The sequence below is a fragment of the Achroia grisella genome, unplaced genomic scaffold (genome assembly GCF_030625045.1).
Source record: "Achroia grisella isolate CSIRO2021 unplaced genomic scaffold, CSIRO_AGI_Agris_v1 utg782, whole genome shotgun sequence".
NCBI classification, from domain to species: domain Eukaryota; kingdom Metazoa; phylum Arthropoda; class Insecta; order Lepidoptera; family Pyralidae; genus Achroia; species Achroia grisella.
This window is the reverse complement of record NW_026713022.1, coordinates 5,330,451-5,351,814: the sequence shown is the minus strand read 5'-3', so window position 1 is coordinate 5,351,814 and position 21,364 is coordinate 5,330,451. Positions and strand designations below refer to the sequence as shown.

The 21,364-nt window shown below is 34.2% G+C and overlaps 2 protein-coding genes across 2 annotated transcripts in view; one reads left to right on the top strand and one right to left on the bottom strand.

Annotated features, from left to right (window-relative positions):
• Positions 1–21,364, top strand: part of LOC131851309 (protein phosphatase 1 regulatory subunit 12B) — a 166,597-nt gene that overhangs the window by 83,083 nt on the left and 62,150 nt on the right. The gene's annotated exons all lie outside the window — the stretch shown is intronic.
• On the bottom strand, positions 5,055–15,407 carry LOC131851352 (uncharacterized). Its single transcript, XM_059201843.1, has 11 exons — positions 15,327–15,407; positions 13,821–13,890; positions 11,821–11,929; positions 10,960–11,123; positions 10,567–10,644; positions 9,797–9,879; positions 8,455–8,580; positions 7,795–7,969; positions 7,511–7,629; positions 6,262–6,413; positions 5,055–5,424 (listed from the first exon to the last, which is right to left on the bottom strand). The coding sequence occupies exons 1-11, from the start codon at positions 15,405–15,407 to the stop codon at positions 5,199–5,201; spliced, it is 1,383 nt and encodes a 460-aa protein (XP_059057826.1). The 3' UTR covers positions 5,055–5,198.

The following is a 21,364-nucleotide window of genomic DNA, read 5'->3' as shown; positions in this document are numbered from 1 at the left end:
GTATGAATTGTTCTGAGAATATTATTATTATTAATTTAAGAGCTGTGCTCTTGTCGGTGGAGCTCCCGCCACCTTCCACGATCTTCTATCAGTCCTTTTAGCTGTCGATACGACACGACTCCAACTTTTTCTTTAACTTGCTTGATATAGCTGTGTCTCGGTCTTCCCCTTCCTCTCTTTCCATCTATTTTTCCTTCTATAATGTTGTTAATTAGTTCGTCGTGTCGTATCAAGTGGCTCAACATTTTTCCCAAAAAATATATATAAGTATTTATATCAGTTGTCTAGTACCGATAACACCTGCTCTGGTAACATTAGCACGGAACTCTACACTAAATAAATCTTAATGAAATTTGACTTAAATATTTGTATTACGAGAACGGACACCGACTATATTTTATCCAAAAAAGGAGACAAAGTCGCGGGTAGAACATAGTTACATTTATAAACGTGGTTTTATCTTACATGCGTCATCGAGAACTTATCTCAGTCGGCAAATCGCGGCATGTATTCCTTACAAATTAATTGCTCGATCCGCCACGCTCGTATTTTATACTCGTATACAAACAAAGATAATCGAACCCAGTATAATATCGATACAAGTGACATTTGTCCACTTAACATCTGCATATAATTAATAATTAATTCACAAAACTAAAACCTGTATATATATAATGCAGGGATGTTATGGATATGAAATTTCGGATACGGATATGTTTCGGATATAGGAATGATTATTATACCGGATACGGATACGGATGCAGATATGAAATTATTTCAGATTATCCGTTAGTTTCGGATAATTCCGGTTACGAATATAATTTTTTTAAATAATTTCAAAAGTAAATTACAAACAGCTAATGAAATGCTTACGTAATGTCTCAATTAGGCTCCGCCCCTATCCGATATTGTCCGACACTTTTATTTCGGATTCGGTTACGGTTATAAATATTTTTTTATATCGGATATCCGATAGTTTCGGTTACGGTTAGGGAACTCCTTAACATCCCTGATATAATGTAATATCGCTTGAGAATTAACACAGCGCTATCTAGTTCCATGCTAATCAGAGCTTGTGTTATGTTACTAGGCAACTGATATAATTACATTTTGTTTGTAAATACATACTATATTGTACAAAGAAATCACCCATGCCGATGCAAACAATCATACTCATAAATACAAATATTTTTACCGTGTGAAGATTGAACCAGTGAACAGTGGAAGTAAAGCAGCGTGCGAAAGTGCGCACCAACGAGGTCTATAAACCGAATCATTTTTCATAATACTACATAGTATAAAATATTCAAATAAAATCAAAATACCTTTATTCATGTAGGTCTACTACAGACTCTTATGATATTTTAAATCTACTGTCAGTTCGGAATGTTTTCGAGTTAAGAAGAACTGACGAGAAACTCTGGTCTTTTATTTACAAATGAGCTGCTATTTTGATATATTATATTTGATATAATATTGATTCACTGAGCTATGTACCAATTTTGTATTGCTGTAGCACACACATGCAAGTTTACCCTTATTGAATTGTTATATTGTAGGTACTTGTCATGTGATGTTATAATTAAGACTGTATGTGTGTACTAAGATACAAATAAAAACTATCTATCTATTAAATATGAATGAATGTATTTATTTTATTATTCGGCATTCAAAAATACATATTATTTTTGAATGCCGAATAATAAAATAAATACATTCATTCATATTTTATTTCAGCAGCTCAATGGATAACATGGATCTCTCTATTTATTGCTAAAAACTGTATTAAAATCGGTTGCATGGTTTAAAAGATATAAGCGAACAGCCTGTGGACACGACTTAATTTTATACTACGCAAAGGTTTAGTTTATGGTGCTATTTGTAGATATATTACGTCTTACTAATTTCCATTTTCCATAAGGTGGACCTGCACCTTGTTTGTCATTTTAATTAGATTACAAAAATAGAATATAGTATTAGAATTAATTTCCAACAACAATATTAGCCAATCGACACGATTGAAACCTTCAAGAAAATACTCATTAATTATACCTTCTCAAAAGGTCAGCAACACACCTGCAACTTCTCTAATGTTGCAGGTGCTCATGGGCGGTAGTAACCACTTACCATCAAGCGTAGGGTCTACGTATTTCCCCCTATTGTATAACAAATCTATTATTAAGACTTGCTGATTGTCTTAAAAACATGTTATTAGTCATTTTTTATCATTTTCCCATACGTTTAATATAGTTCTTGATGGTATTTACACAAATTGCGGGTAGTTATGTAAATGTTTAATTTACATTTAGAAGAATAGATACATTTAGAAAAAGATAGAATAGAAATATTGTTACTAATTAGTCGTTTTAAGACTAACTTTTTATTTATAAATAAATGTATGTATTTGTACATTATATATAAGAATTAGTAAAAATCACGGGATCTTACCACTTATATTTATTTGCGGGTAAACTGACTGTTTACCCGTGATCATGGTGGTTGAAACACTACCGAAATATCGGGAACTCAGCAAATAAATATAAAACGTGGTAAGATCCCGTGATTTTTACTAATTATACGTATAAATAATGACCGCGTCAAGTTTAAAACTGTATAAGAATTGTTAATCAAATTCAAATTCAAAAATTATTTATTCATGTAGAACATTTGAGCCGCTTACGTCAAATTTTTCTTCTTCGTCTTCGTTGCTACTGCTCACGACTTCGTCCGCTTGGAATTTAACAAAAAAGAACTCGAGATTATTTTCTAAAATAAAAGTAGCCTGAGTTACTCCTTTCTACAGCAGCTACCTGCCAAAAAAAGTCCCGTGAAAATCGGTCCAGCCATTTCAGTTGGGCTAACGATATACCGTATTCCAACAGTATACCGTTAGCCCAGGCGGATGCACCATTCCATTATCATCCATAAGAATACAAATGTTTATATCGTGCGAGGAATTAAACCTACGATTATCTAAAGTAAGGTGAATTCCTTGATGACCTCCAAGCAATGGTATTTCCGAACCGATACGATATTGAAACCTTCAAGATAAGAGCTTATTCCTCCTCAAAAGGTCGGTAACGTACTTGCAATTCCACTAGTGTTGGGCGCTCATGGGCGGTGGTAATCACTTACCATCAGGATACCGCAAGCTCCTTTACCCCCTGTGGGATAAAAAAGTTCCCCTCCGATCGATCCCCCGTCCAATTCAAATGGGGATCGAAATTACGACGACCTGATCCGAGGTTCGAAACCCTAGCGGTTTCCTCAGACTAAAGTCGTATCCGTCAGGAGGGAGTTGGCCTTCAGCCACTCCATAAGTCCTTCCACGGGTTTGGAGTGCCATCTGCACTCGCCTCGTAACGTCCGGTGAAGCTGTGTAAAGGCCAGCTGCGGCCAACAGCAAGAGTCTTAAAAAAATTGTATAAAAAAATAGAAATATTCTAAATTGCCCCATCACCGGAGTCAAATAATATAATTATATTTGTGTTTGGCGAGCTTGCAGGTTGGCTAATTATAAACTAACAGCTTCGCACTATCCTATCTTGGAATCTTGCTATAAAATTCACTATCAGCCGGTCATCGACCCGGTCTACTTGGACTACAGTTCACATGAGCTCAGGATGTCACAGAGATCGCTGAACGGTATAATTAATTCAAGTTTGTTCGCAGCGCGAATTATATATCGTTGATCATAATGTACATCGTCGCCATATCGATACATATAAATAAAACTGGTGCGTCTGTTTGTAATATTGAAATAACCGTTTTTTACTACATGCATTTGAATATAAATACGATATATATACCAAAATGACATTTAAAAATTTTTTGTCTGTCTGTCTGTAAGGTTGTTCCCGCTAATTTCTGAAATGGCTGGGCCGATTTTGACGGAACTTTTATTGGCAAGTAGCTGATGTAATGAGTAACTTAAGCTACTTTTATAACTAAGTCGCGGAAATAACTAGTTTATTTTTAAAATGGGAGAAATTTCCAATAGTTCATTTCGATCGAGATTTTCTGGTAAGGGTACGAGGGCCACCTGAACTTGAGTGTCCCGGGGCACTGCCCCGCCTACAGCCACAGCGTGAGCGTCTGTTTTGGAATGGCTTCCAGTTTACGTCGTCGGTGTTTAAATTTATAAAGAAAATGAAATTCAATGCGGGATCGCCATAAAGCATAGACAATACAGTCATAAAGGGACCACAGAGACACTTGGAGTTTGTGCACTCGGTCGTTGCTGTCCAGTTTTATCCTATAATATATTACGACTATGTTATCTTTATTACACCAAGGTAGACATTGTAAAAGTGTCTGTCTATCTATTTCAGTTGCAGTGGTCTAGTGGTTTAACACACCACCTTCCGATGGTCTCGGGTTCGATTCTTCACAGTTAGTCAAACATTTGTATTCATGACCCATAACAGAAGACAGAAAACGAGATGGATGGACTGTGTGAAAGTTGATATGATAAGGAAGGTTCATAAATAATTATTAATTACCAATACCAATTAAATTATCAATTATTATAAAAGTAAATATTTTTTTTTTCTTTTGAGAGAAATCTTTGCCCTTCGTAAGGTCCCCCAAACAAATGTTTATACGGGCCAAGGCACTCAAACACAAATAAACTCTATAGCAGTGATTCCCAAAGTGGTCTATATCGACTTCCAGGGGTCTATGACAAACTGCAGCGATCATCTTGTTTTTACTTTATATTTTTAACACTAAACTTTACTACAGTTAGAAATTTACAAAAAATCAATACCAACTAAGAATGGGGTGTCTGGATGTACCAGGGATGTTATGGATAAGAAATTTTGGATACGGATAGGTTTCGGATAAAGGAATAATTATTATACCGGATACGTTTACGGATGCGGATATGAAATAATTTCGGATTATCCGTTAGTTTCGGATAATTTCGGTTACGGATATTAATTTTTTAAAGAATTTCAAAAGTAAAATACAAATAGCTAATAAAATGGTTACATAACGTGTCTCAATTAGGCTCCGCCCCTATCCGATATTGTCCGAAACTTTTTTTTCGGATTTGGTTACGGTTACGGATATTTTTTTATATCAGATATCCGCTAGTTTCGGTTACGGTTACGGAACTCCCTAACATCACAGTGGTCTACCCAAAACCGAAAAATATCAAGGGGTCTACGACACAAAAAAGTGTGGGAACCTCTGCTCTACAGCCAATACCACCACTTGTAATATGGTACGAAGTACTGCCATCTGATGATACGATCGGTGGGCTCCCAGGGATCAGTTGTCTCCGTGCGGTGGAATGGATTCGGTATCTTTCTTGGCTGCTCCTCTGAACCGTACAACGTCAGTTCGATAACTGCCCGGAACGAGAAATAGAACCGAAACTCGATGAACGCTGTCGATTTGAAGTACAGGAAACATTCCACTCTGGTAGAACAAAACAATATATTATATATATAATAGCTACCCAACCCGGCAATGCACGAGTTTACATACACCTGTATATATATATAACCTTTATATAAACGTTTATATAAACCTTCCTGTTGAATCACTCTGTCTATTTAAAAAAACCGCTTCAAAATCCGTTGCGTAGTTTTAAAGATGTAAGTATACATAGGGACAGACAGCGACAGTGACTTTATTTTATACTATGTAATGATATATAATAACAACATATAATATATATATATTAATAACCACTACAGGTAGAATAAGAAAATATAGTAATTAACAATTATAATCCAGGACAATAGTGATAATTTTAACGGCCACAGTGGTCGGTTTAGCTCATCAATTTACTTCCGATGGTAGTGGGTTCGATTCTTCCTACGGTGCAAACATTTGTATTCATGAGTATGATTGTTTGTATTGTTCTGTTTTCAACGTATATTAGATATACATATATTAAAAAAAAACACTTTTTGTCGTTTTGTCTCTACTCAACGATTATCTGATAAAGATTGTTTAGTGATAAGACCGTCTTTTGGGCATCAAAATCTCTTGTCAATGTGTTTCTTGTATTAGAAGTTTAGTTTAATAAAGAATTGTTGAGTAACTACATGTACATATGTTTCCAAAAATTAAAAATAAATATTTATTTATTTATATCAGAAGTATCTTCAAAATCAATAAATTTCTGCACGTAGTTATAAAATATATTACGTTATATGTTAAATTAAAAACATTAATATCAGTTTACTACATTTATAGTACAAGGTCTGCTTACCACAGTCTACGTTCATCAATACCATATAACTTTACCTTCTGTAATCAGGACCCTCGTCCATGCCATGCGCCAGCCCCGTCACGTCTCTGTGGCAATTGTGTTCCACCCAGATAGCCGTATTAGTACGCGAGCTGGTCTCCAGATCCACCACGGCACATAGAAAGCCTGCTATTTGTGATACTGCTACCTGCAAAAATAAAAAGATGTTTTAAAAGTATATCGTATCTATTTATGTAATTTGGAGGTATCTAGGAGGCATATAGTCATCAAACAAAACAACACATGTGAGGTCATATGTGACATGATGTCCATGGGTCCTGGTATAGTATATAGACGACAGTTGCCACTTTCCAATATGAGGCATTGAAATGCTTTCCATTTCAGTTACATAGAAAAACCTTCACGACTGCTATTTCAGATGGGGTGATCAGAGGTTTTATTTAATGAGTGTAATGGTGAAGTCACCTGGGCTACCGGTATATCCTGGCGAGTCGTCTAGCTAGGATGATTAGCTAGCTGAATGATGGGAAGAATTGTCAACAATTGACGTTTCTCTGAGTATATTTAAATGCAGAAAGAGCTTATACCTTAAAAACCCGGCAACGCACTTACAATTCCTCTGTTACGGGCGCTCATCACGGGCGGCAGTAATCACTTACCATCAGGTGATACGCAAGTCGAGTCCCTATACTATGCTGCCCCAGAAAGGGGAGAAAGTATTCAAGGGACAAAGAGCAGAGATTAAATGAGCTAAGAAAAAAGTATTGGGTGTCCTAAAGTAGAATTGATCTTATATATAAAATTCTCGTGTAACAGTTTTCGTTCCCATACTCCTCCGAAACGGCTTGACCGATTCTCATGAAATTTTGTGAGCGTATTGAGTAAGTCTGAGAATCGGCCAACATCTATTTTTCATCCCCCTAAATGTTAGGGGTAGTCCTCCCCTAATTTTTTTATTTTTACTTTAAGGTAAAACAACGTTTACCGGTACAGCTAGTAATTCTATATTTCTTTCTATTGCTAAATAAAACATAATAAAAAACAATATATACTGTTTTAAGTTTGACGCGGTTATTATTTATAAGTATAATTAGTAAATCACGGAATCTTGCCACGTTTTATTTTTATTGAGATACCGATATTTCGGCAGTGTTTCAACCGCCATGATCACGGGTAAACTGAAGAGCAGCGGGTAGATGATAAATAAATCTTTTATTTACCATAAATAAAACGTGGTAAGATCCCGTGATTTACTAATTATACTTATAAAAACAATATAGTTACAAAATAGAAGCCCTGTCCGAAATTCTTCGTTATCAGTATTTCGGAGCTGTCCTTGAAGAGAACATTTCCTCGTGAGCCTCGCGTGCACTGTCCTTGCTCCTTGGGCACGTGGCTGTCACCTGCCAAGAGAGAAGTCCACACAAAAAAATTACGATATCGTCTTTCCTAATCCAAGCGCGATAGCGATACTGAAATTATATATAATTATTATTTTATTAACTATAAAAGTATTTATTTCGATATTCTGAAAATTCATATTATATAATTTATTATTATAAAGTAACCTTTGTACATAATAAGCTTGTAAGGGGAGAGTCTTCTGAAGTAGATCTTGTGCGTGTCCACCATATCCTCAGGGCTCTGGTTGGAGATCACCTCGTCGATCCAAAACAGGTAGTCATGTATGTTGATGAACCGGGCCGGCGCCGCGCACCCCGGTCCCCTCACACCGAAACCTAACTAGTAAATATTATTACATACTTTATTATTGTCTTATCTAAGTAAAATTATCACATAGTACAAAGTCGCTGTCGCTGTCTGTCCCTATGTAGGCTTAAATCTTTATAACTACGCAACGGATTTTGAAGCGGTTTTATTTAATAGATAGAGCTATTCAAGAGGAAGGTTTATATGTATAATACATGTACACCCGTGCGAAGTCGTGGTGAGTACCTAGCCTAAACTATCTGACTAAGGAAACGTTGTATTGTCATATAAATCGAAATACATAATAAATCGCAATAAAAATAGGGTTTGGCGGTAGAGAGATAAAAATTTAAGATGTATGTATTTTTGGTAAATTATAAAAAATCAAAACTTTACTATTCAAATGAACTTAAATTTAAGCACTTTTAAATAATCATAGTTATTCAAAAGTGCTTAAATGCATTCGGAAAGCTGTCTTATCATACGACAACATATATACATCATCAAGGCTTACATACCAGCTTCCAATAGCCCCAGGATTGCCTGGATATGAGGGCGACACCGCCGTCCCAAACGCAGGGCTCCATCTGTGTGTGCGATGCTGCGCAGATCGGGTATGTAGGTGCCATCATTTTGTATGAGAGCTGCAAAACAACATATAAGTATTTGTATTTCTTTAAAATTGTAATATTATAATGTAATAGTAATTTTAATTAGACCAAAGACTAAGATACATAGAAAGTCTGTATCTAACAAATCGTAGCCACTAAATCACGATGTTCCGAGACATTTATTCTATAATAGAACTAGCTGTCCCGGCAAACGTTGTTTTGCCTTAAAATAAAAAAATAAAAATTTAGGGGTGGACTACCCCTAACATTTAGGGGGATGAAAAATAGATGTTGGCCGATTCTCAGACCTACTCAATACGCTCAGAAAATTTCATGAGAATTGGTCAAGCCGTTTCGGAGGAGTATGGGAACGAAAACTGTGACACGAGAATTTTATATATAAGATAACAACATTGTATAATTAACTGACGACTCGCCCCGGCTTCGCACGGGTGTACATGTATTATATATATAAACCTACCTCTAAAATCATTCTATCTACTAAAACAAACCGCTTCAAAATCCGTTGCGTAGTTTTAAAGATTTAAGCATACATAGGGACGGACAGACGGCGTCAGCGACTTTGTTTTATACTATGTAATAATAGCTAAATGGGTTTTTTCTAGCTATTACCAGAAACGAAAACGTATTTTATATTCTAATACTTTATTTGTACATCTTAACACAACTGTGGCCAAGACAAGAATGAATAATTATCTCTAAATATCGTTTACAGACCAGTTTTGTACCCTCACTATTTTTATAAAAATTATGAAACTAACTCGGTCGATATCAATAACATTACTTCTATTTATAATTGAACAATTCATTATTAATCGGCATATAAGATCATGTCAACATTTAATTATTATAAATATATCTGCTATACAGCTCTGTATATTTATTATCGTAACTATTATTTATTTATTTATTTATTTATTTGTACACATTACATCGATGGTTGTAGACAAGACAATTAACAGCAATCCCTGCACTAAGCTCTGGGCTTGTGTCGCAGGAATCAGAAATCCTTAATTACAAAAACATTAACTTAAAACAGGCTCCAGTTCAACGAGGTACAAAATTAACTAATATTATATCGGTACTTTTTTTTTTTTTACAAAGAATAATAATAATTATAATAAAATATTATAATCTAATAATATAATAGATATTAATAGAATATTATAATCTAACAGTAATGATAATGAAGTGTGTTAATATAATAAATGTGTTTATAAAACCTTACCTTAGCTCTGTAGTAGAATTCGGTGCAATCTCTTTTATTAATAAAACTCATTTGACGAATCTCCTTTTGCAGTTCCCCAGACACTGGAAACAATAGTCGGTTATCTTTTTGTGCCACCTTCGATACGGTCAAAGAGTTTTCTAATTAATTATTTTCTCATTTGCGTGGCATGGAACCGATTCTATTATTGCTCTATATATACATATGTTAAATTGGCCGTGCATGTAAATTATAAACAGATATATTCAGCGACGATTTTCGTGTAAAACAAATTCATTACGTCATTTATATACCGGGTCTTAACACGAACTAATTTTATGGCAAATAAAGGTATTTACCTCTCTCGACGTTTCGACTAGGTTGCACTAGCCGTGGTCACGAGCTGACTGGAGTAACAGCGATGGCAATGTAGATAGGTGACAGCAGATTTTTCATCTACCGTCACTAGATTGTTCAACGAAAGTTCGCGAAACACAGCACTCACGGTATCCGTACGCTTATTGACTGTTATTGTTACTGAACTTTGCCTGAATTTATTTGCCTATCTACATTGACATCGCTGTTACTCCAGTCAGCTCGTGACCACGGCTAGTGCAACCTAGTCGAAACGTCGAGAGAGGTAAATACCTTTATTTGCCATAAAATTATTCGTGTTAAGATCCGGTTAATAATATAAATAATGTATATTAAACACGAAAGTTTAAAAATAACTGAATTCATTAGGATTATGGGTCTTATGTTGTTGGTAATTAAAGCAATATTTTTCGTACCATCGGTCATTCTCACGGCATGCAAATCTGAAAAAGTACCGGAGCCTCTCACAGGCATACATACTGGCAACACTGGTTCTGAAACATTAAAAAAAATCTAGTTCTGTATGACATTAGCTGTCAACGAGTGAAATCAAAATGAATCCATCAGTTCATCAGAAATTAGCAAGAACGAACAGACAGAGAAACAAAAAAATTTTTAACAGTTAATTTTGTTAATTTTCGCTTTTTTTTTTTTGATGTATTAAGCTATATTACTGTAAAGTTTCATCAAAATCCGTTCAGTAGTTTTTGCGTGAAAGAGTAACAAACATCCATTCAAACTCACAAACTTCCGCATTTATAATATTATTATGCAGTAAAGAATAAATAAATAAATAAATAGATACTTACGACTGTTGTCACTAAGTCCAGTTTCCCCATACGTGTTCAGCTCTAGAAGTGCTATAGTGGCCTGCGTCACCTTCTCCAAGTAGTCTGGATGCAGCACGTAGTCAACCACATCAATCGAGTACTTGATTGTGTTACTGTACCATAATATGAACTTTGTGTTGTTCCTTAAAACAAATATATAGACTATTTCTTTTATTTGGCTTCGGGCTATTGTAATGTGTTAAGATCTGTAGCATTACGATCTACATAGATCTATTGTGCTCGCTCTTTTTCAAAGTTCGCTACCTAGACCCGTCAGGGACAAGAATTGAAGGATATTCTTAGGAGTGATGGTTTTATCTCCTCAGAATATAGTGTACACTTTCCAAAGGAGATATTTCGTTTACATGAGTGGGATACAACCACATAGGATGTGTAGTGGCATTCCTCATCTGCTTGGCAAAATGTAGACTAGTTTTACCCCGCGGCGTTACCCATATGTAATAACGATCGATCCCCCATCCAATAACGGCGATCGAAATTACAACAGCCTAAGCTCAGGTTCGAATCCCTAACGGTACCCTTAGAGTAAAGTAGTATCCGTCAGGCAGGATTTGGCCTTTAGCCGCTCTGTAAGTCCTTCCGCGGGTTTGGAGTGCCATCTGCACTCGTGCCCTATCGTTCAGTGAAGCTGTAAAGGCCAATTGTGGCCAACAGCATTAGAAAAGTTTGAAAAAAGGATAGTAGATGGTATGGTGTAAAAGCAAGGCAATAGATGATGAATTTCTAAATTATGGCGCTGTGGAAGATAATTCTAGTCCATGGACAGTAATAGCACAATTTTGCCTATACTATAAAAGTGTTAAAACATAAAGTACTCACATTAAAGACTCTGGCAATATTCTGGCTATATCTTCCGCTGGTGCTATGGCGAATGCTGGGTGCACAAGGATTGCGGCTGTTATTGCAAACCGAGTTTTACCACCTATATCTATAAATAAATATATATATAAACCATCGATTGAAATAATACTTCTACATAAATAATACTTTTGTCAATCTTGCTATTTGTCTTTTTGTATTCCAACAAAATGACGACGACCTCGGTGGTCTAGCGGTCTAGCGGTTCGATTCCTCGCACGGCACAAACATTTGTATTCATGAGTATGATTGTTTGTATCGGTCTGGATGTTTTATATGTATAATGTGTATGTCTTTATAAGAAAAAATATTTATGTATATGTATCAGTTATCTAGTACCCATAATACAAGCTTTAGCTAGCTGAACTTGGGTCTAGATGGCGCTGTGTGAATTATCCTGACATTATTATTATTATAATCAACATAGAAACCGCTATCAATCCTTTTAGATGCCTTGTAGAAAGCTTGTATGCTTTAGCTAGCTTAACTTGTGTCTAGATGGCGCTGTGTGAATTATCCTGAGATTGTTATTATTATTAAATCCTATGTAACACTGAAGTACATTTATTTAAAAGAGCAACCCGCAATATTTTTGCTCGTGCGTCTTGTGATGAGAGTCAACCCTTTTTTTTAACGTGTGGAAAATCTTCAAAAGACCTTCATCCCGCCTGGCGGTGTGTTAGATTTTTCCCCACTAAAAACCCCACAATGTACCTGCAAGCACCTATGCCAGAGTGGTTTCCCATGTGCATTCTACCCCGGCTCTGATGACAAAACCGTCGATGACCCATCACTGATCAAATTCCGACCGTTATTTGATCATTTAGCGGAATTAAACAAAATAATGTAAATCCATCAAGTATAGAAATGGACTTCCGCAAAATAACACATCATCATCATTGCCTTGCCTTTATCCCATTATTTGGGGCCGGCGCAGTAAAACAAAATTCAATCGTTCACACAATCCATCAAGTAAATCCACATTCATATTATACACTTTCCATAAGACATGGTCCTCAATGTTACCTCGACTTTTCTATAACCGCAAAATATATACATTCCTTATTCTGTCATTCAATAACACTTAATTCAATAAATTATTTGTCTATATATACATTATAATTGTTCTATTCTTATTCTACTGCAAGAAGAATACTAATAGTTGAGCGTGTTTTTGTTTTCAATGATGATAAAGGAACTGTGGACCCGCCTGCGCTAACGGTTTACGCTGGCGGGGCACCAGTGAAGGATGATTAGATGAGCACGAGATCAGGTCAGTTAGTCCATCGTGACAAATTCACCTGTAATTTACCACGATGGTTTCCGGATAAGCATGGTGTTAAGACAGTTAGCCCATCTTGACAAATTCACCACGATGGTTTCCAGAGGATCTGTTTGGAGATCAAACTGACATGGTACATTGTTAGCAATGGAGTCAATGTGAACAATGGATCAAACTCCTTCGTTTCGCACGGGTGTACATGTATTATATACTAGCTGTACACATGACTTCGACCGGAATTTAACTTTATTTTTCTAAAATTAAAGTAGCCCAAGTTACTCCTTATTACATCAGCTACCTGCCAATAAAAGTCAAAATCGGTCCAGCCATTTAAGAGATTATCCGGAACAAACAGACAGACAGACAAAAATTCTAAAAAAATTTATTTTGGTGTATGTACCTTATTTATATTCATATGCAAGTAGTAAAATACGGTTATTTCAATATTACAAACAAACACACAATTTCAGTTATATGTAATAAACCCTTGAATCACTATTTATTAAAAAAACCGCTTCAATAAACCGTTGCGTAGTTTTAAACATTTAAGCATACATAGGGACGGACAGACAGCGACAGTGACTTTGTTTTATACTATGTATGATGACATATAGAAATGACTGACCCGCGTATTATCTTCTCTCCCACGTTAAGCGTGTCCTCTCAATTAAAAACTTACAGAAGCTATGTTGAACGACGCCCAGCCATGGGAACCTTCCAATGTCAAAATGATATAATTTCGTGTTAAACTGATCCGAAAAATATCCACAGAACAGTGGAATATTAAAATAAAATAAAATAAAAATATAAATGTATTAATATAAACAAAATGAAATCACACAGTAATTATAAATATGTATAAAACTGCATATATGAAAAATATTTATTAATGTAAAAATGTAATATAAAAATAAAATAAAATAAAAATGTAAATGTATTAATATAAAACATTTTAGTCACTATAATACACACAGTATTACTTTTATATTAATATGTATAAAATGCCGCGTGGAGTTATATATGGATAGGAAATGCATTTTTTACTTTATTATCATGTTTCTTTATTATTATTATTTGTATATTGTGTGCATTTATTTAGTTTTTTTTTTTTTCTTTGTATATAATAAAATTTAATGAATTGTTTGTTTGTAATATAATAAATATGCACCGGTTTTTATTGTGTTCAGATGTGTGATGTAATAAATGTAAATGTAAATTTTTTACTATTTTTGTCTGTCTGTCTGTTTGTTCCGGGTAATATCTGAAATATCTGGTCCAGCCAGGACCGATTATGGCGGGACTTTTTTTGGTAGGTAGCTGATATAATAAGGAGTAACTCAGGCTACTTTTATTTTAGAAAAATAAAGTTAATTCCACGCAGACGAAGTCGCGGGTAGTATACAGCTAGTGAATTCAGGTACAGATAGTAATAAATGAATAATCGTACCTTTTAAAACGTAACATAGAATCACTATATATTTCAATTTCATTATATTAATGGATTATTCATATCGAAGCCAATAATTCCCACCGAGTACAATTACAAGACTGAATAAGAATTGAGAACTGTCTAAACATTATACTTACTGTTTGTCAGTGACAGTCTAAAATCAAAACTAGTGCGTTTCCCACGGGTTTGTTTACTGATTACTTCCCCTCATTTGTGTAGCTTATTACAACAATGTAATGTAACACACTTAAATTACGTTATAATGGTTGTCGAAGGATTTTATACATTACTAGCTTTTGCCCGCGGTTTCGCTCGCGTTAATTTATCCCCTTAGAGGTGGAATTTACCAAAATCCTTTCTTAGAGGATGCCTACGTCATAGTAGCTATGTGCATGCAAAGTCTCAGCCCGATCGGTTTAAAATTGACAAAGTTTCATGCAAACTTTCATCCCCTATTTTATACCCTTGGGGGTAGAATTAATCAAAATCCTTTCTTAACGGATGCCTACGTCATAACATCTACCTGTATGCCAAATTTCAGCCCGATCCGTCCAGTGGTTTGGACTGTGCGTTGATAGATCACTACGTCAGTCATCTTTGAGTTATATATATTTAGACTAGCTGACTTTAACGTAGTTTTGCTATGTAAATTGATATCTCTATAAAAAAATAAGGGTTGGTAGAAGGGTGAAAATGTAGGATTTTTTTATTATTATTTCCTATTAACATATTGACTTCAGCTGTGATTTGATACAGCAGAAGTTTTGGTAGGGCTAATTGTGTTTCACTAGGTGGAAAATTTAGGGTTATATGCATTTTTTAACAAAAAAAAAATCGACCATATAATAATAATAATCTGGAAAGAACCATATTTATCACTTAGTCTTAGAGGATTAGAATTACCTATTCTCAGACCTAACGGGTAAACATAAAATTTCATCAAAATCGGTTAAGCCGTTTCGGAGAAGTATGGCAGCTAACACTGTGACACGAGAATTTTATATATTAGACTAGATTGTTTCCAATTCTAACATAATAATTATCCTGAACAATTCACACAACGTAAGCTAGTGCTAATGTTACCAGAGCAGTTGTTATCGGTACTAGACAACTGATATAAATACTTATATATATTTTTTGGGAAAAATGTTGAGGCACTTGATACGACACGACGAACTAATTAACAACATTATAGAAGGAAAAATAGATGGAAAGAGAGGAAGGGGAAGACCGAGACACAGCTATATCAAGCAAGTTAAAGAAAAAGTTGGAGTGGTGTCGTATCAACAGCTAAAGGGACTGATAGAAGATCGCGGAAGGTGGCGGGAGCTCCACCGACAAGAGCACAGCTCTTAAATTATGAATGAATGAATATATTTTTTGTGAATACATGCATAATATACGTAAAAAAACACTCAGAATGTTTTTACCCGATAATCGAACCCGCGGCCATCTGCAGTAAAGCGGACTGTTAAACCACTAGACCACCGAGACCGTCAATTTCTCCATAACATCCCATTACGCCATATGTATGCACTTTTGCCATCATACAGTGCAGTCACGGCTCTCTCCAAACCAAACAGAAATTAATATAGGAACCGAAGTTAACGAACAAACTCTACATTGAAATTTATATTCAAAAACACATAACAACCATTAAAACGACATGCAATTATAACCCTTAACCTGTAGCAACAAAAGCGATTTTCAAATGTATTGAATGGCTTACAGGTAAGCGGGTATTGAAGGTACGGCATGTTATTTTAAATCTTAATGTGTTGTTATAGAGGTCATTTTGTAATGTATATATTAGCTAAGAGGTAACTTAATACAATTCCTACATAGATTGAACGAGGAACTTAAACTTCAGGCATTGTTCGACTTGTAATGAATTCCACTTGGAAATGTACTTACGGCAGTGTGATTATATAGAAACTAGCTACTCGCCCCGGCTTTGCACGGGTGTACATGTATTATATACTAGCTGTACACATGACTTCGACCGGAATTTAACTTTACTTTTCTAAAATTAAAGAGCCCAAGTTACTCCTTCTTACATCACCTGCCAATAAAAGTCCAGTCAAAATCGGTCCAGCCATTTCAGAGATTATCCGGAACAAACAGACAGACAGACAAAAATTGTAAAAAATTGTTAAAAAATATATGTAAACGTCTATAGCCTTCCTCGAGGAAATAGATCTTCAAAAAGAAGCAATTCCATTTTTTTATATTCGTCTAGTTCCTGAGATTAGAGCATCCAAACAATCAAATGAAAGCTTAATAATACTACATTAATTATTTACCAAATTGCCTTTCTCTATTGCAGCAGAGTGACGTAATAGTCTATAACCATCCTCGAGTAAATAGATCTACAAAAAGAAGCAATTCCATATATATATTTTAATTCGACACTAGTTCCTGAGATTAGAGCATCCAAACAATCAAATGAAAGCTTAATAATATTACAGTAATTATTTACCAAATTGGCTTTCTCTATTGCAGCAGAGTGACGTAATAGTCTATAACCATCCTCGAGGAAATAGATCTTCAAAAAGAAATCATTCCATATATTTTTATTAGTTCGACTCTAGTTCCTGAGATTAGAGCATCCAAACAATCAAATGAAAGCTTAGAATAGAATAGAATAGAATAGAAACAATTCCATAAATATTTTTTTAAATTAGATCCAGTAGTTCCTATATATAGTAAAAAAATAATGGTCTAGTAGATTAGCACATCGCTTTACTTCCAATGAACGTGGGTTCAATTCTTAACACGATACATACATTAGTATTCCTGAGTATCATTGATTGTATCGCTCTGGGTGTTTTCTATGTATATTATGTATGTATTTACAAAAGATCTATGTATTTATATCAGTTGTCTAGCACCCATAACGCAAGTTTTTACTGTGGGACTAGATAACGCTTTTAATTGTCCTGGGCTATTTATTAAGTAATTGTATATATATTAATGGAGTGAATTCAGAAAGGGTGGTTCGTTTTTAATAAGTACGTAGGTTTTATAACACGACATTATAACATAGCGTCCTACAGAACGCACTAGAATGCTGGGAAAGACCCCACGAGGTCACAGAATATACAGCAGTGCTCTAATTACCAACACAATGGTGCAACTGTTTCTTTCATTCACACTGAGACGCAAAACCAATTCACTTGGGGCTGTAATTGTAAAACAAAAACGAAGAATTTATATTATTAACCGGGTCTAAACACGAATAATTTTATGGCAAATAAAGGCATATAATAATTTACCTCTCTCGACATTTCGACGGTTGCACTAGCCGTGGTCACGAGCTGACTGGAGTAACAGCGATGTCAATGTAGAAAATAACTAAAATCGAAGATAACGCATAAAAAAAATCAATCAAATAAACAATAAATATGTAATAATCTTACTCAAAAAAGAAAAAGAAAAGTTACATCGTTCTAGCTTCAAAAATGACAAATTTTTGTACAAAATCATCCCTTTGTTATTTTGTTTCCTTAAGGGTAACATTATACTTAAAACCCTTTTTCTTTATTTCACACTTATAATATTAGTAAACTTTTTTTTTATTAAGTTACGCCCTTATTTTTCATAGACGGAAGGGCCATGCGGTTTTTAACATTTGTTCTGTTCATTTTTTCGTATGAAATATGATAATATGTACTGTGACTTCCCGCAGTACTTCTGTCTATGTATTTCAGCTACCAAGCAGCTTGCTACAATACAGTAAATGCAGAAAAATATCTCAAAATGAAAGTAACATACTAAAATCCAATAAAATAAAAGCAAATAAAACCTACCAGAAGTAACAGATAGACAAAATAAGCGACATCGTATACTATTATTATGTATAAATTAGAGAGATTACTTTGTATTTCAAATTTCACTATTATCATCTTATACTTCCTTATCCCATTTATTTGTGGTCGGCGTATATGTTTTTCTCTTCCATTCATCCCTGTTCACAGTCATCTCGTTATTTACTCCCTTTTTTACCGTATCATCTTTCACGCAGTCCATCCATCTCTTTTTCGACCTTCCTCTACCCTTATAACCGTCCACATGTACAAGTAACACCTTCCTTAAAATAATATCTATATAAGTTTCACTGACATACTTACTTATATAAACTAGTCAATCATAATCCAAATAAGAGACAACAACTGTAATTTTTCACATAAAGGCGTGAAGCCTTCAATCATAAAACATAACCAGGTATCCGACCTCTATAATGCATTACTTGTTTACGCTTTGCTATGTTAATGTGAAGTTATAAAAAAAACGGTCAAGTGTAAGTCGTGAGTTCACAATTAGTGTCCCGTCGGCGGGCGGTGGCGCCGCGAGCGCAGTTATTAGAAATGATATAATTTTTATTCAAATAAACTTAATTTAAGCACTTTTGAAGTATTTTTTTTTTATTCTACCACTCATTCGGAACGCAGACTCATCACAAGAAGATGAGAAAGAAACTTGTGTATTGCTCTTTGAAATAATCCTTGTAAGGTCACATTTTTGAAGTCGAAACGTTTGAATACAAAACTACCAACTAGCACTAATTTATTAGTGTCACATACAAATCAGTCGTTAGTGATAAGAGCAGCTAAGTTCCTATAAGCAGCACTCGTTCACGAGTATGACGTATAAGCCAGGCATCGCTGCGCTCGGTCATATTTTACGGAGCCTAAAAATGAGACAGCTTTCCTAATGAGCGGTAAATTAAAAAAAATGTGATAATGGATTTTATATTCTATTGTAATAAATTCAAATTCAAAATATCTTTATTCATGTAGGTCTATTACAAACTTATGATATGTCAAATCCACCGTCAGTTCGGAGTGATTTCGAGATGAGAAGGACTGACAAGAAACTCAGCTCGTATTCTTTTCAAATAGATATTGTACATGTTTACAATAATAGAGTTACATTTTTTAATTCAAATTTGGAATAGAGTGACCACCAGGATTTGCTTTGCACCACTATTTGCTTTTGCTATTGCAAAAGCAAATAGTCTAATCAGTGTTCGTAACCCGAAATGACTTAGAGTTGTAAGGTAAATAATTAAGTAGGCAATACAATTTGATGGTAAGTTTATCGAGAGACTACGGTTTTGACTTTTAAACAGGCACAACTGAATACAGCGTAGCGACTATATTAAATACAATGCATAATCATATACATTCATATGCAATTGTAAGGTAAATAAATAAGTAAACAATACAATTTGATGGTAAGTTTAGCAGCCGTAACAACTTGTTTTGACTAGCACATTAAACAGGCCACAACTGGGAAATCACAGCGTAGCGACTACAAATATTAAATACAATGCATAATCATATACATTCATATGCAATTGTAAGGTAAATAAATAAGTAAACAATACAATTTGATGGTAAGTCGAGCAACCGTAACAACTTGTTTTGACTGAGGCACATTATACACGCTTCAAGTGGAATATAACGACGTAGCGACTACAATTATTCAGTACTATGCATAATCATATCAATTCATATGCAATTTCACGCCTGTCCTTTAGAAACTCTTTAGAGTTCTGCTCCGATATAATATAAACTGTATGTTGATATTGAATGTGTACAAATAGATATATTTGAATCTGTTTGTAATTTTATATGTTAGTTAAATACATATGAAAGTATATACGGTACTTACATCAAAAATATTTCTTTTTTAAATATATCAATTTGTTACTAATATGGTATTAGATTTTTTTTTGACAAGCCAATAAATTATTCAAATATTTTTGGTCTGTCTGTTTGTTCCGGCTAATCTCTGAAACGGCTGTGCCGATTTTGACGTAACTTTCACTCACCGTTAGTTAATGTTGTATGGAGTAATTTAGGACACTTTCATTTATATTGATATATAATTAACAGTACTTCGATAACAATAAGTTCTCACTCAAAACAATCTCCCCCTCCTCTAATATATAGAAAGCGCAACTAACATACAACATACATAGAAAAAAATGCTTTTACTCCATTGATGATTTTTTTAATGAATGACAGATACTATAGGTCAATTTGGAAATTATTATTAGTATTATTATTGTAATTTTTATCTTTTTTTCTCTTCTTTTATAAATTTAAAGGAAGGTAATACTCATCCACACGAGCCTTAGGCAAGTGTGGGTGTTGGAAACTGTTTTGTAAAACTTTTTTATTATTTATATTTTTTATAATATTATATTATTTTTTATAATAATTGTTTTTTATAATATTATATTGTTATATATGACATAAATCATTAATAGACAATTATTTTACAACTATACCAGTGCCGTTTTCTTTGCTCGTCGTCTTGGTCTCCATCCTTCACATTTTGGTCCTTCGAGCCGGATGGGAGAGATTGCGCTGTGTGAAGATATTATTGAGGAAGTTAAGAATTTTGTAGTTATTATTATTTATGAATATTTGGAGATTGTTATGATTTTAGATTTAGATTTTTTATTTAAAATCCGACACAATTGTTATTTAGATTTAATTAATAGAAAGAAAACAAAAAAGAAAAATATTTAATTCAGTGATTTTCAACAATACAATATATATTAAAAAAATCGAAATAAAAAGATTAAATTTAATTATATACAGACATTTTGTCTGTATATAATTAAACTTAATTTAACATGTTATCTACATTTTAATAAATAAATAATTTTAACAAATAAATGAATTAATACAGATACACAAAGATAAATATTTTCAACACACACCGCTATGGTGTAGTGATTAATGACCCAGAATATTAAG

Excerpts from the sequence above, each read along its gene's own strand:
- LOC131851352 (XM_059201843.1), bottom strand. The coding sequence starts at position 15,407 with ATGCATATAACCCTAAATTTTCCACCTAGTGAAACACAATTAGCCCTA. Across the intron at positions 8,581-9,796 it reads AATTCTACTACAGAGCTAAG|CTCTCATACAAAATGATGGC; the intron begins GTAAGGTTTTAT and ends GTTGTTTTGCAG. Across the intron at positions 7,970-8,454 it reads CCTGGGGCTATTGGAAGCTG|TTAGGTTTCGGTGTGAGGGG; the intron begins GTATGTAAGCCT and ends AATATTTACTAG.